General features: G+C 32.3%; 1 protein-coding gene across 2 annotated transcripts in view; it reads right to left on the bottom strand.

Moving 5' to 3' along the window:
* The window catches only part of LOC139518101 (filamin-A-like), a 46,872-nt gene that overhangs the window by 24,236 nt on the left and 4,807 nt on the right, over window positions 1-17,829 (bottom strand). For both annotated transcript variants that reach the window (XM_071309763.1, XM_071309764.1), the window contains exons 2-3: window positions 1,162-1,351; window positions 745-810 (exon numbers count right to left, since the gene is read on the bottom strand). In XM_071309763.1, coding sequence (XP_071165864.1) covers window positions 745-810; window positions 1,162-1,351 — 256 coding nt within the window. The remainder of the gene's footprint in view (window positions 1-744; window positions 811-1,161; window positions 1,352-17,829) is intronic.

Genomic DNA, 17,829 nt, shown 5'->3' on the forward strand with positions numbered 1-17,829 from the left:
GTCCGTCGAAAATCAGGATTGGCATTTGCTTAATTTATTTTGTCGTACTAAATTCTGTCCTTCAAGCTTCTTGTATTCAGTGAAAAACTTAAAAACAAAAACTGGTTAAACAGTCACATTATGAGAACTTCTCATTGACATTTACATGTTTACTAAGGCTTTATTCATAGCGATGTAAAATATAATAAAATATTGAATCTGAATCTGTAAAGATGTTATGTCTATTAATGTAGTTTTGGATGAGCCAAAGACTCAGATCTATTTTGTTCAAACACTATGCACGAGAGGTTCATTTTACGTTGAATGAGACTACCGTTTGCACTTTCAGGTGGCAAATAATGTCTCTTAAAATAACTATTAACTATTTATTTTAAAAAATACATTGCATCCAGTATTCGTGACTCTATCAGAACATTGACAGGACTGAATTTCTGAAGAACTTTTGCAGCATATTCAAAGAATTATAATCTCGAATTTTTTTTTCTGGTTTGATTTTTTAAAACATTTAAATCATAAAAAAGGTTTAATGACATGAAACTTTGTTTTTGGTAGTGGGAGGGCATTCGCAAAGCAAGACCTGCCTTCATATAGGTATTAGAGATTATAAGTAGATATCTGCTCACAGTATGACGGCTTTTATTTAAAAAAATAAGTTATTATAAAACATTCAAATCTAACTATACTACTCTAATTTTACATATTTTTTTTGGTAAATAGAATGTATTGAAAGTATCTGGTTCTTACTTATCTGTTCTGTCAAGTGACATCCAATGTGGCGACATACCAGGCATACAGAATTCCAGTAAAGCACTGCAACGAAAGAAACATATATTCTATTCAATTATCAAAATTCATTTAAACAACTTTCACAACTCTGCATTGTGTAAGTTTTTTTAACATCTTTTTTATTTCAACGTATATTGATGGTTTGAAGTTATATTGATTTATTGTAAAACATTGAGATGCAAATGAAATAATGAATTAAAATGTTTGAATTTAACATTCATACTGCTTCAATATTTGAGAAGACGAACAAATGATATCATTACATTAATAATATTCAAGAAGCAGAAAGTAGAAAAAAGATAATTAAACTAATTTATTACATTATCGAACACAATGCACACATATTTTTACAGAATGTTTTTATAATTAAATTACTTTAAAGCCAAACCATCGTTCCAATCTGTTGTCAGGTTCGTCACTTTGCATTGTGGGATAACTGCCTGTATCCATGCCAACAACCAACTTTTGTTTTGAATGTTTCCATTGCCTATTTGATAACGGAGTATCAGCTGCCATATCAAGGCTAGAATTAACTTCAAGTTTCCATCAGCAATATCAGAACTATCTAAAACAAAACAAAAATGTCGGTGAGGCAAATGAAAAAAATATGATATAAAAATATATATTGATAAGAAAAATACACATATTATATTTTGGCTATAGGCCAGAGAAGGTTAGATCCAGACTACGAGAATATGAATCTAAACATGGCGGATTCCATAGGATGTAATTGAAGTTATGATGGAACTGTCATCGATTCCTAATATCAAGTTTCAATGTCTGTACCATGTATAAACACAATGTTTTGTAATATGACCTAATACCATCCATATTCAGTTTTATTAGTACTATATTTTGTTGTCGTATGTTCCTGTCATACTATAAGATGTATTATAATGATGGATATGGTTTCATGGAGAATGAAGGTTAACAGGAGTGATTACAAAATACTTTAACACATCCAAACAATAAAACTTTACATGTTTTTGTCTCACTATTACATACAGCAATTGTTGTCAGTTTAGTGTGGTTAAATACTTGTTTTTGTCTCACTATTACATACAGCAATTGTTGTCAGTTTAGTGCGGTTAAATTGTTAAATACTTGTTTCACGGTGTAGCCTTATAAGTGAAATAGATAAGTATATCATAATTTCCCTAATCGATGTACTAAAATGATCTGATCTGTGTAAGAGGTAGATTCTTTAGTTTGTCGTGGGAGACCGTATTAAAGATAATTAAAAACAACAGTAATATAAGCATACATGTATTCATGTTGTATCAATCTATGGCTATTTCACTTTAAACTCCTAAAAAATTTGAAGAAGGCTTCAATGAAAATTTCTTCTGTTATCTATAATATGCGAACTACAGTCGGAAAGGATATAGATGGGATTTATATGAGACAAACATCCCATGGACTGCTGTGAAGTATTATAAACTAATAAATGTATTAATATACCAAATCTTATACTTGTATTCATCGTCTTGTTAGGTACAGACAGATGTTTGAGAAAAACCAATTAGCTTTAAAGCTTTTCAGCAGGATAAAGACGATACCTAGGGTCTTATGGCATGATACAGTCGACCTCTGGGGCGGGATTAAGTAGAAGTTAGTTTAATGTATATTGCTATATTAAAAAATAGTATAAGATTTAGCCAAGAATCCAATTCTTCACTCTTCCATGAACAATTTATGTTAAAAGAGTAATTAAACATTTTTAAACGGTCAAGTACCCGTTTTCCAATCCGTTAATACACTGTTTTGTTATTCAAGTGTTGTTGTTAGCAGGACCGTCCAGATTAACAGTGGATTCCCAATATCATGTCATTTTTTATTATATCGAGGGAAATAATTACTTAACACGGTACAAAATACGATAACAGGTGTTATTTTGTTTTGGGAGCAGAGATAATATACAAGTAAAACTTAAACTTTTCAAATATCAAACCCAGCCAATTTTATAGAATGTGATAGAACGTACGAGTTTTTTTTTAGTTTTTTTTTACTAAACACTCATATTAAATATAGATCACAATACATTTTTGTAGAACTTTTCCATATAGATAAAACGGAGTAATTAACGATTTTGACTTTTTAATTTGTAAATAAAATTAAGAAAGGAATGCGAAATGTGTTAAAGAGACAGCAACCCGACCAAAGAGCAGAAAACAGCCTATGTATGTTTTGTTTTGTGTCAATCTTACATAATAACAGAATGTTACAATTCACTTTTATCTGTCAGTTTGGTTTAACTTTGTCAAAATTAAGCAGGAACTCTTCGTTGATTCCTTTATGCTTGCAAACATTAATTCGAACTCATTTGGATTCGTATCCATGTGACCTCAGCTGCAGATCGCTGGCGTAATTCCTTAGTATATTCAGCTAATTTCAATTAATATTTTATAGTGTCTTTCTATGTTGTTATGTTTTACTACTGTTTCAGTTAGGGTGAATGTTGGCGCCTGTTAAAATGTTAAAATCCGTTGCATTTGTTTACACCTGTCATAAGTCAAGAACCTATTGTGTTCAGTGGTTCTTGTTTGTTGGTGTGGTTCGGCATAGATTACCTAAGCTGTATTTGGCAAAACATTTAGGAATTTTGGTCCTTAATGCTCCTCAACTTCGTACTTTATTTGGCGTTTTTGGATTCGAGCGTCACTGATGAGTCTTTTGTAGACGAAACGCGCGTCTGGCGTATATACTAAATTAAGTCCTGGTATCTATGATGAGTTTATTTTCATATCCGTCCGTATCTAGTTTTTTATATAGTTAAAAGCGTTGGTTGTCCTAGTTAAATTCTTTTACACATGTCATTTTGGGGCCCTTAATAGCTTGCTAGGCTGCATGCTTAAGGCCTTTCTTTGACCTATACTGGTTTATTGTTTTACACATTGTGAAATGAATGGAGAGTCGTCTCATTGGCACTCATTCTAAATTCTTTAGATTGAAAAAAATATCAGCTCAAAAGTGAAACTAGAGAAGACCGCAGAATAGTTTATTCGAACTACAAAAAAAAATCATTTGGTGGTAAAATAGTTGTATTCTTTTTTTCTATTACTTGAAAAAAATATCGTCATTATACTATTTCATGTGTTCGTCATTATACTATTTCATGTGTTCGTCATTATACTATTTCATGTGTTTACCCTATCTATTCATATTTCAATGTAGGTTACATGGCAATTGTCCATGGTTAATTAAATTGTGTCCATTTCAAAAACACACAATAAATGTTTTTGTAATTACGTTAAATTACAGTTTGAGTCAATTCGATGGACATGCATTGTCGAGTTAATGTCGCTTTGACTAAATAAGTGAGAACATTGAGCAAGATCTATTTACAACAACTTCTTTTCATAGTGTCAGCCAATCACCTATTGCATTCAACAAAACTGTTAAATAGTGCACTGCAACATTAAACAGTCATGATTATCTATCTGTTATCTTTTTTACTGCAAGTCGTCGATGTTATGTCAGATCAACCAAATGAAATTCATTCAAGTGATTATCTCAATGATCATCTCATACACAACTTTAAAAGCTGCATTCTATCTTTGTCTTGATTTAAATAACATCACAAGTTTATAACTCCTTGAGCACTGGGGTAAAGCTGATGACCGTAACTGCATTCACGGTCATCCCAAGATGTCGGATGAAAAATTAGGTCAGTTTCTGTATTGTCTGTTAAAGTGTTTCTATATCATTTTCTTTACAAATCATACATTGAAACGATGTAAATTTATAAAGGAATCACTCGAAAATCACTAATTACTTACGAGAAATGTGCATGAAACGGGAAATTCGATTTGAAAAAGTCGTTAAGATGACCGTAAATCATAATCAAAATATTTTCAAGATGACCGTAACATAAAACAAGGATGACCGTGATTGGTAAAAAGATGACCGTAACTTGTAAAGGATGACCGTAATTTGTAAAGACTGACTGTAATTTATATAGGACGACCGTAACTTTTATAGGATGACCATCAATTCTAAGAAATATCCGTATTGTATTCAAAGCTTTTTTGTTGAGTTTGTCGATCTCAATAGGGGCTCGGTTAACGGATATAAATATGTTTTATAAATTTCTTTTTTTAAACTATAATATAATTGGCCATATTTAGGATTTATAACAATGATAGTAAATTGCATATTTCTCGTAAACAATGAAATATTTATTGATATCGACGTTAAAATTTTAACACAAATTGACAGCGATACGACGAAAATTTGAAGAAACATGAATGTGTCCCTAGTACACGGATGCCTCATCTACACTATCATTTTCTATGTTTTGTGGACTATGAAAATGGGATAAAACTGTAATTTGGCATTAGAATTAAAAAGATCATACCATAGGGAAAATGTGTACTAAGTTTCAATTTTATTTAACTTGAAGCTGGACAAACGGACAAACAAACAGACGAACGGACGAACGTACGCACAGACCAGAAAAACATAATGCCAATAAATGGAGCATTAAAAACATTAATAATACATACGAATATTTGGTAATCGAGCCCATGTGTATGGTTGTAGAGGAAGCTGATTAAAATCTTAATTTGTCTTGATATATGCAGGCGGAAACACTTTTGAAATAGAACAAAAGAATAGAAGCTCTGTGTTTATCGAGAAAGCGATAAATGTTAACTGTAATGTTTGATATAGTAACAAAATTTTAAAAAGTTAATAGAAACAAATAAAACGACAATTTTCTTATTTAAAAAACACCTTTTGCATAGCATAAGTTTTCAATGTATCTATTACATAGTAATGCAAAACAATAAGATATCAAGTCGACGACATGGTTCTTATCGGGGCCTTTTATAGATGACTATGCGGTATGGGCTTTGCTCATTGTTGAAAGCCTTACGGTTACAGGGGCGGATCCAGCTATTTTAAAAGGGGGGTTCCTAACCCAGGACAAAGGGAGGGGGGTTCCAATTACATGTCCCCATTCAAATGCATTGATCGTCCAAAAAAAGGGGGGTTCCAACCCCCGGAACCCCCCCCCCCCCCCCCTCTGGATCCGCGCCTGGGTTACCTATAGTTGTTAATGTTTGTGTCATTTTGTTCTTTTCTGGATAGTTGTCTCATTGGCAATAATACCACATCTTCTTTTTTATATATAGTATCTATAAGTTGGATGTAGAAAATGCATAACCTCCGCTTTTTTTTTTATCACGGACTGAGAACATATCAATCTTTTAGTTCAGAAATTTTCGTGTCTGCCCATCCATTATGTGAATCAATTAAAAATTCCCCAAAACAGGTAACGATTGTATCGAAAAGAGAAAAATCGAGTGCACCTTTTTTATGTTGGGGCATGTTTGGGGTGTATATTTGTCTTTAAAACGTACAAAGCAGGAGTATTTTATATAGCATCTCGCTTCAGATTCTATCATTATTATATATCAAAGCTACAGGTTGACTTTATAACGTAAAAAAAAAAGACAGTACGAAAAGATGAAATATATGGGTCAAGTGAGATACCTATCTAATGAATCACAAAAACAGAGTAGGTGTGTTCGAATAGCTATTTTTTCTAAAAGTACTTGACGACAGTCTTTTAATTTGGATGATGAAAATGGATATCTTCGAAAAAATATGATTTTCTTGTGTGTGATAACTCGGGTTTATAATCTTCAACCACTGAAAATGTTTAGTCTGCCCTTCCACGAAATATTTAATTAGAATTTTTTTAAATGCTTAAGAATTTTCAAAAATTCCATCTGTCATCCGAACAGACAATATTTTTAAGTTGAATCAATGCAGACAAGATCATTAACTAATGCTCATTAGCTAGTAGATACATTTGTCTTTTAAAATATAACGATCGATCGTAATGGTGCTATGTGGATAAATTTATCAGTTTTCAAGAGCAAAATTGGCAGAGCGTCATCCCTACAATGGCTTCCATTTCTAAGATTGTGAGCATGAACTGGCGTAATGGGGAGATAATTTTGAAGAAGTAGAATCCTGACTGTATGAATAACATTTCTGTATATATACAAATTGACAACGTTCCGCCTTGTGATACGCTTTTCGTACAATACTATTTTAAGGATCTACTTTGCTGGAGCTCACCTTCACTAGTTTATTCGAATGATATTTTCAAAATATTTCTGTTATTTTATTTGCACGACAAAATGAAAGACGATATAATATCAATGGGTGTACATGCAATTTTTTTGCATTTTTAAAAATGTGTATTTATTATATGTCATTAAAAGGAATCCCAGAAACAAAACAAAAAATCTTTTGTCGAGCAGTTGAAGGCTGTGCACCGCATTTTTTTCATTATGCTTGTAAGGTGTCATTTTATCGCGCTTTTGTAGCATGTTTTCCCTTCCTGTTCATTTGCAACTCTTTTGGCAAATTCATTTTAAAAATTAAACCCTCTACTGTAAAAAAGATACATATGGTAATCTTTGCATTTGAAGCACGTCTTATTTTCTTCTACCTATAGGATAAAACTCTAATATTAATATGTGTATACCAACACGATTAATCATTTGATACAAAAAGATAGTTATATAAATGCGGATATTTCTTAGAATTGAGGGTCATCCTTTAAAAGTTATGGTCATCATTTACAAATTACGGTCATCTTAAAAGCAGTTACGGTCAGCCTTGTTATGAATCGCTGATTCTGTTACGGTCATCTCGATTGTGATTTACGGTCATCTTGGCGATTTTTTCAAATCGAATTTCCCGTTTCATGCACATTTCTCAGAAGTAATTAGTGATTTCCGAGTGATTCTTTTATAAATTTACATCGTTTCAATGTATGATTTGTAAAGAAAATGATATAGAAACACTTTAACAGACAATACAGAAACTGACCTAATTTTTCATCCGACATCTTGGGATGACCGTGAATGCAGTTACGGTCATCAGCTTTACCCCAGTGTTGAGTGAATCTATTAAATCATCCATTTATAAACCACTGAATTTGACAGTGAGACAGATTGACACGAAAACCTGTATTCTGATAGAAATTCACTATCACAAAAAACAAAAATATAGTATTTCATAAATCAGAACAAATGTAAACATCCTAGCAAAGTATTCAATTATACCGCACTCGGATACTCAGAAAGGATTGTTCAAGGATAAGATTTGAATTTAAATCATCATATACGAATTTCAAATAATTTAAATGATGAATTAAATCAGAAATAAACAGCTGCGCCATGAGCGCATGATACGCCCGACGTCTGGTGTGGAAGTTTAATGCAATAATCATATATAGTTTCTGAGAAAATTTTAAGCAATAACCATATATTGTTTTTGAGATACGGCGGGACATGTGACCCCCTCTTTTTTTTTTACAAACTAAATATCACTAAAATAAAATTTTGAATAAAAACCAAAAAGTATACAGATCTTTAGATTAATATAACAAAGAAGTGTGTAAAGTTTTAAGCAATAATCATAAACTGTTTTTGAGATACGGCGCGACATGTAAAAAAACCCTCCTCCTTTTTTTTTTTTTTTTACAAAATACTGAATAACTCAAAAATAAAATTTTGAATCATCACCAAAAAGTATACGGATCTTAAGATTGATATAACAAAGAAGTGTGTAAAGTTTTAAGCAATAACCATAAATCATTTTTGAGATACGGCGCGACATGTAAAAAAAACCTCCCCATTTTTGACAAAATACTCAATAACTCAAAAATCAAATTTTGAATCATCACCAAAAAGTATACAGATCTTAAGATTAATATAACTAAGAAGTGTGTAAAGTTTTAAGCAATAATCAAAAATCGTTTTTGAGATACAGTGCGACATGTGAAAAAAAACACCCCCCTGTTTTAGTTACAAAGTGCCGTAACTCAAAAAGATGTAATTTTATTATCACCAAAAGATCATTTGACCATCATAAGAAACAACTCTATTAATATCCGCGTATTTATCATGTTTATAGATCGGTTACAAACCCAAAATCTAGGCGATAGCAATACATCGGAATGCCCTCACGGTCACCGCGTAAAAAGTGTTTTAATTAATAGATATACTAAGATGTGGTATGAGTGCCAATGAGACAACTCTCCATTGAAGTCACAATCTGTAAAAGTAAATAATTGACTGAACGATAAAGTAGGGAACCCAGAAGTTGAGTTCAGTCCAGTTTTTTGACGGGGTTTCATATTACACTACTGTTTATCTATTCGTCGTTTTTCTATAACCATGGTGTTTCTATGACACCCTTTAACTTTTTAATGTAATGATAGTGTAAGTTCTTTTGTAATTTCTCATTTCAAATAATTCATTTAATGCAATACAACGATATGCTGGATAACATAATTTATTATCAATTCAACAGCATTTTAATGTATATACATACTCTTAATGGTCAGTTTTAATGTCCATGTGACAAAACCACGAACTGCAATTGTAAACTTAAAAAAACAATTATATGAACGAGTGGCTTTTAAAATATAATCACACACAGTTGATCCAAACTCTTGTCCGTTGATATAAAGGTTGGCCAGTTAACGAGTAAAATGTTTATATGTTCAGATAAAAGGTTATGGTTTAATTGTATTGCAATTGAGGACGAAAAACAAATAATAATGCAATGTCCATTTACATATAGCTTTTGGTGAAATCCTTCTAAATCATACTTGTCATTTTAACGATAATTTCATGAATATGCATGATGATGGAAACTTATGTTTACATTTAATTGTGATAATTTACTATTTTGCATTGCCAAACCTTGTCACGATATATTATTAAAAAGAAAGTATTTCTTATGTTAAAAGCTTGTTTATACATTACTCGTAACTCGTTTTCGCGTGGCTTGTGTTTACGCTGTTGTTTACCTATTATATATGTCTGTGTATTACAAATATGCACATGAGGTTAGTCTTAATTGAAGTATTTTTCTCGTCTCGATTTTTTTTTCGAGAAACTTTTTAAGAAAAGTAAATTTTAAAAGATATTATTTTTTGTCAATGTACATCCTACAAAGAAATAATTAGCTAAAATTCTAGAGCGTTAAAGGTAATTTAAATCTTTCATCTATGTTTTTTTTAATAAAACGAATAGGAAAAATTTCTTTAACTGTAATGTAAATAGAAGACTTAGTTAATGCATTATAATTATAACAAATTACTACCTTACTGCACGATAATTTTATTATCGCCCTGGATATAACATTATGTTTAAAGCATTGTTTCTCTTTACATATTTTTTAAACAAAATAAGGTTTAAAGGACTTCTCGTATTGCTGTTATAATGAGCTCGATAGATTCGTGTTTGTTGAACTAAGTGATGGGCGAAATTTAAAACAAGTGCTATCTTAAAAAAGATACGATACGACTTCAGAACTTAAATCTGATGAGTCTTTTTAATCATTTTTGAATACCGTAAATTTGCGTAAAAAGTCTTGAAATTGCAGAAATTAAATTGTGAGTTCACGCATTTTCCTCCCAAATAAAAACAGGTTTATCGTTACTTATCTTGTAATGGCATGTAGAGTATTTTTCTCAGAGACAAGTGACAAAAAAAAAGATAATATAAAATATATACAATGTTAAAGAAAATAATGGTTACATTCAGAGAAGATATGTTAATGATAACTTTACAAGCATACATCAACTATAAGAGTCGAAAACCTTTTTGCAGCTAGTTTGACGGACGGATGCCAAAGAAGAATAATCTTTCTTTTGAACTCCCCACTTTTCTATGTACAGCAGCACCCCATCAGCGCCTGCTTATGAAGAATATATCTCCAATTTGATACGAGATTCAGAGCTTGCATTTTCTAGCATGATTTTCTTGTTAGACGGTTGCTGCTTACAAGGCAATTATTAAACCGAAAGCCAAGTGATGCAGTTGAAATAATCTCTTCCAAAAACGGATGCCATTACGTGTTGGTTGCCCGATATTGAATATCTGTTTCAATGATCAGGAATGAAATGTTTCTCGTAACCACTATCCCTCCCCCTTTTCCTGGAATGTGATCTACCGAATTATAATTATCACCAGGTTTGTACTTAAGGTAGCACAATACAAAGATTTTATAACTCCAACTCCCAAGTTTTAAAATGCTGTAACTTTCTTAATAATGCTTGAAAATTTATAAAAGTGGTAGTTTTGGATAGCTAACAGATTACTCTTTCAAATAAATGCAATGTTAGTATTATGCAACAATTATGTAACCAATTATAATGTTAACTGTTTCTAAAATATTTTTCACCAAATTTCCACTTTCAAATGAAATTAGCTTCTGCATAGGTATCTCTAGAGGGTTGATTTTATTAAATGTTGTTCCTATGGCCATTATCTACAAAAGGGTGTCTCAGATTTCAGATAGAATGTATAGAACAAATTTTATACCTAATTAAACATTATCTTCTTTCATGTGGTTAGGATGTTTACACTAATTAGAGATTTATCAGAGAATGGAATACAATAGAGACAATCTGAGACACCCTTTTGAAGCCCATGATGTGTTGATTAAGATTTCGTTAAAATTTTCTGTATAGTTAAAGAGATGATAGAGCTAAATTCATTCAAGTGAACTTACTCAGATTTTGCCACTAATTACATAATAATTGATTACATAATGATTGCATAATACAAATTTTGCATTCATTTAAAAGATTAATCTTTTATCTATCTATATATACTTCTTTTATTATTTTATATGCATTCATAAGAAAGTTACAGCATTTCAAAGGTTAGTGATTGGAAGTAAAAAAATCTTTGTATTGTGCTACCTTAAACAAGCACCATGACGGGTGCAACATGTGGAACAGGATCTGTTTACATTTTCGAAGCACCCGAGATCATCACTAGTTTTACTTTAACTTATTTTTTGCATGCATATTATGTTTGTCTATCCTTTGTCATGAAGAATCATTTCAATTAAAAAACAGTTTCATGGTTAGAAAATTTGCATACAGATCGTTTACTTTGGTGATGTCTTAGAGCCAATTACCAATCCGCAATTGTGTGATGTTTAATAACTTGATATAACGTATCAACATATTTTATAGAAGTTATATGACGGGTGTCACATGTTAAGCAGGATCTGTTTACCCTTTCAGAGCAAATGAGATCGCCCCTGTCCTTTACTTTTCAATGCTGTGTTTGTATACTGTTGTTTGACTTTTTGTTTTTTCGACTACGGAGTGTCCGCTTGGTATCTGTTTCCTCTACTTTGACAGGTAAAGGCATTGTCTATATATGTATATACTATGACACTCTTCATCTCGAGTATTATATTCTGTTCCCACCAAATTCATATATCGATTCTTCATCATGTCTCAAATTTTGACTGCTATGCATGTGCATAAACTTGTCACTCGGGTGATTAATGTGAAAATTAGAATTTCCTTTGAAAAGAGTCAATGAAAGAAAAGTTTATAGCGTTAAAGGTGGTAATAAAGTTTCAATTGAAGATTTTACGAAATTGGTATAAATCTCGTCCTGAACAAGCATGAAATATTTGCCACTGGACGTTAAGAAACAATCACCAATCAATCAAGGCACACATAATTTTATATCATGTGTAAATTTGAAGCTATACCCAGGCAACAGGCATATATAACCACAAGTATTTATAGGTGTATACCTTCTACACACTACTTCACATATAGATGATTGGTCATGCACTCACTACTTCAAATGTAGATTATTTGTCATGCACACTGCACAAAGATGACAGGTACTTGACACGGTAATTAAACTCTGGTAACTTGTGAGTATACACCTACAGATAACTTTAAATTCCATTAACAAACCGAAATGTTTGGTGCATTTTATCAATCCATTAGATTTGATTAAAATTGATTGAAAGATTTACATATTGGTTGGGTTTTTTAAAGACTATGTCCTAATCTGATTATCATAGAAGGACTAATCATAAACTTATTAGAACCAATGCTTTAATATGGAACGCCGTAACTGCCTTATGGTACTTCTTTCTTTATCATGATGAGGTTTTTCTTTATTATGATGAGGTTTTTCTCTATTATGATGAGGTTTTTCTTTATTATGATGAGGTTTTTCTCTATTATGATGAGGTTTTTCTCTATTATGATGAGGTTTTTCTTTATTATGATGAGGTTTTTCTTTATTATGATGAGGTTTTTCTTTATTATGATGAGGTTTTTCTTTATTATGATGAGGTTTTTCTTTATTATGATGAGCTTTTTATTTGTTATGATGAGCTGTTTCTCTATAATGATGAGGTTTTTCTTTATGATGAGTTTTTTTCTCTATTATGATGAGTTGTTAGAAGGGAATCATGGGGAATTAAGAGAATCATGGGAAACTAAGAAAATTAAGATTAAACAAACAGAAAAATGGCAGAATCAGAAATGTTGAAAGTTCTTCGGAAAGTTTGCTTGCTCCATGTGCGGGAAATGTTTGATAAAGAAAAAATAACACCAGATATTGTCAGCATGCTTTCAAAACATGAACTGGAATATCTAGGAGTTACCATCTAGCGCATATGATGACACTGCGAATGGATTGCATCAAGTATGGAAACATGAAACCTGTGAAAACTGATAGTTTGGATGGCCATCCAAAATACCATGTCGACAAAAATGTACTAGAATCGTTGTTGGATTATGACTTCAAGATATCGGACATTGGAAATGTCTTACCACTCTCAGAGAGAACAATATATTGACGGGGTGCTCATTTTGGACTACATTTTTCTGACATTGAAGATGACAACCTTGACAGTATACTTTCCGGCATTGTCATGGACTTTCCTCGTTGTGGCGAACGCATTTTGCGTGAAAAACCTCATCATAATAAAGAAAAAGCTCATCATTATAGAGAAAAAGCTCATCATAATAGAGAAAAAGCTCATCATAATAAAGAAAAACCTCATCATAATAGAGAAAAACCTCATCATAATAGAGAAAAACCTCATCATAATAAAGAAAAACCTCATCATGATAAAGAAAGAAGTACCATAAGGCAGTTACGGCGTTCCATATTATGGACTTTAAAGGGTAGTACAACAAGCTTTTTGACATTGAAGACAGTCTTTGACAAAGGATGTCAACAAGTTGGTCACTGTCACTGTGTAGCATTGTTGGCTATATTTAATAGAAAGGGTGTTGACAAGTGGGTCTCCGCCGCGGTGTGGCATAGGTGGTCTTTGATAGAAATGGTTACCCGCTAACATGTTTAACATTATTTATGTATGTGCCTGTCCCAAGTCAGGAGCCTGTAATTCAGTGGTTGTCGTTTGTTTATGTGTTACATATTTGTATTTCGTTCATTTTTTTTACATAAATAAGGCCGTTACATTGTCTTATTGGGGCCTTTTATAGCTGACTATGCGGTATGGGCTTTGCTCATTGTTAAAGGCCGTACGGTGACCTATAGTTGTTTATGTCTGTGTAATTTTGGTCTTTTGTGGATAGTTGTCTCATTGGCACATCTTTCTTTTTCATATTAGGCGAATGAGTCTATGCCACTGTGTAGCATTGGTGGCAGTCTTTGATAGAAAGGGTGTTGACGAGTGGGTCTCTGCCACTGTGTAGCATTGTTAGCAGCCTTTGATAAAAAGGGTTTTGACGAGTTTGTCTCTGCCACCGTGTGGCATTGGTGGCAGTCTTTGATAGAAAGGGTGATGACGAGTGAATCTATGCCACTGTGTATCATCGGTAGCAGTTTTTGATAGAAAGGGTTTTGACGACTGGGACTATGCCGATGTGTGGCGTAAGTGGTTGTTGCATGTCGATTTCCCGTCCGATTAGTGCTGTCAGTAGATAGTTTATCATAATATGCAATTAAGTTTTCATTTGTTAAAAGGATTTAGTATTTAATCAAATTCAGATCTTTCATTTAAAGAAATGATAGTTAATGCTCTTCAACTTTGTACTTGTTTGGGTTTATAAATATTTTTTATTTGAGCGTCACTGATGAGTCTTATGTAGACGAAACGCGCGTCTGGCGTACTAAATTATAACCCTGGTACCTTTGATAACTATTAGTAAAAGACATTAAGGAACAGCGTACGAGTCCATGACGAACAAAGATACAAATGAATGCAAATTCCTCTAATTTTCTTGTCTTATCACTTAGTCTAAATAAAATCAGGCGGAATCTGTGTTGTATGATAAATAAAACGTTTCTATAACGTAGGTCAACCAGGATTGATCAGTAAATCACATTTTTCGTTTTGAAATGCCTCGGGCAGTATTCATTCTAACACCAAGGTTTATTGACTGAATAATAAACTTCCAATACATAAAACCTTGGAGAATTGGTTAATGCGTTTGGGGTGTGTACCTTGTTTATAGTCAATTTAACTGGACAAAGTGTTGTTGCATAATTAATGTTATGGAATGGTGATTAAAGGTCATTTTATTTTTAAGAAAGGTCGAAATGAAAATTTGAACTACCGAAGCCTAACTAATGTTGGTTAAAATGTCTCGCCAAATTATCCAGTGTTATCAGGGTGATTCTTATAGCTTATTTATGGCGACATTTTGTAACAAACAGGGTCAGGTAATTTGTTGTCACCCTCGCAATAGCTATGCAGTACAACTATTGTGATATAATATTAGCAGGAGAGCACTTTAAAATTCTTTCCTGATAAATTACAAATTAAGTGAAACAAGAATGTGTCCAAAGTACACGGATGCCCCACTCGCACTATCCTTTTCCATGTTCCATGGATCGTGAAATTGGGTAATAATCTAATTTGGTATTAAAATTAGAAAAATTATACTATAGGGAACAATGTACTAAGTTTCAAGTTGATTGGACTTCAATTTTATCAAAAACTACCTTGACCAAAAACTTTAACCTGAAACTCCCACTTTCATTTTCTATGTTTAGTGGACCGTGAAATTGGGGTCAAAAGTCTAATTTGGCTTCAAAATTAAAAAGATTATATCATAAGCAACTAGTTTACTAAGTTTCAAGTTGATTGGACTTCAGCTTCACCAAAAACTACCTTGACCAAAAACTTTAACCTGAAACTCCCACTTTCATTTTCTATGTTCAGTGGACCGTGCAATTGGGGTCAAAAGTCTAATTTGGCTTTACAATTAGAAAGATCTTATCATAAGCAACAAGTCTACTAAGTTTCAAGTTGATTGGACTTCAGCTTCATCAAAAACTACCTTGACCAAAAACTTTAACCTGAACGGACGGACGCACAGACGAACGGAGCCACAGACCAGAAAACATAATGCCCCTCTACTATCGTAGGTGGGGCATAATAAAAAAAAACAACATCGGTATACAAATGAAAACAACACTATGAAAACATTTCTCGTTCGAATCGCACAAGTGGACCTACCGCACCAAGAACGCTTAAACCCCCTCAAAATCTGGATGTAGAAATACCAAGCCACGTTAAGAGTCATACGACCAAAAGTAATATGATAGCCCAAAGCCAACTTGAAAATTACGATATAAATGAAATAATACACAACGTCAACACTTAGAATCTCAAGAGCATTCTGAATTATTTGTAAAGTTATCATTAAACATCTAGTTATTGGTACTTTCCGAAGAACTAGTACCTGTTCATGTCTGCGTATTATTTATTATAAACCCAGAGAGAAAAAGTATATTTATCTAAGTTGTGCACAAAATCTTGTTATATCATTATGGTTTTTATCATCAGTGGGAGTGATATTCATGGAGGATCATTTTCTTTTGATACACACTTTAAACCTAAATTAAAATTTATGAACCATGCAAAATTTTCAGCTTGTGAATATTATATATTAAAATTGATGTCAGTTAAATCGTCCTTGGTAGAGGTATACCGTCTTTATATAAAGAATGTATTATCATATTATTCGTGTCTTTATTGAGCAGCAAGTTGTAAATTGGTATAGCATATAGGATATCTGACAAATAGCTATCATCTTCACAAGCATAATATTATAGTTTTTCACCGATCATTTTCAAAATTTTTACATTGAGTTGGCATTAGTATTTTCTGTTTAATTAATAAAAAATCTGATAATTCATATTTTTTGCCATAAGGGTCGTTTTTGCTTGTCGCAAAATGTCAAGGTATTGGGTCTTTTCACTTTATATAAACTTTGTACATTTATCTTTATCTGATGGAATATGATAAAATATTTGTAAAATAAAATTTCTGACGTCAGACACTCAATAAATGTGTTCGTAGGTAGTAGATGTTTTTGTGTTCTGTTAAATTGTTCCTTTTAAAATTGTTAAACGATGATGACTGATGTACCCATATTTTGACTATTATATTTATTGTGTCTGTTTATTTAACGCATCAATGTAAAAATATCGGAAATTGATGAGACTGTCATTAAAGTGAGAGGGTTAGCGCTATAGAACCAGGTTTAATCCACCATTTTCTACATTTGAAAATGCCTGTACCAAGTCAGGAATATGACAGTTTTTGTCCATTCGTTTTTGATGCGTTTTGTTATTTGATTTTGCCATGTGATTATGGACTTTCCCAATTGATCTTCCTCTAAGTTCAGTATTTTTGTGATTTTACTTTTTTTTTTGAAACGTAGTTAATGATGAAATTGGCATTAAAACGAACAAAAAATTAATGAAAAAAAAAGTTTTATCTTACCAAAAATTTTATAACAAAATGAAGTGTTTTTGGTACAAAAAAATGCATTTTACAACTTTTGTTGTAGTCGAAGTTTATAATGTCAAACATTTCAAAATTAATCTTTAGATGATTGTTCATATCATGGTTGATCGTTATACGCCAAAGAATTAGTACTTTGTGTGCGTAGACTCCATTCAAACGGATAATCGCATCTTAACGTCTTCTGATTCCTGCCATAAGTCGACTAATGTGTTGCTAAGGTAGCAGTAACCATTCTTGACGAAGGGTATTGTTTATTTCATGACGTGTTTGAACTGGGATGTCCTTTCGTGCACTTTACGCCCAATAGTGTACCATATATGCTTGATATGGTTCAAATTCGGACTACGATTGGGCCAAGGAAGATCAACCGAATTCCATTGGAACAATGGATCTTCCTCCACGACGCCAATTTCCAACTTTGGCGAACTCTGCACTATATTGGATACG

The sequence above is a fragment of the Mytilus edulis genome, chromosome 3, assembly GCF_963676685.1.
Source record: "Mytilus edulis chromosome 3, xbMytEdul2.2, whole genome shotgun sequence".
Lineage (NCBI taxonomy): Eukaryota > Metazoa > Mollusca > Bivalvia > Mytilida > Mytilidae > Mytilus > Mytilus edulis.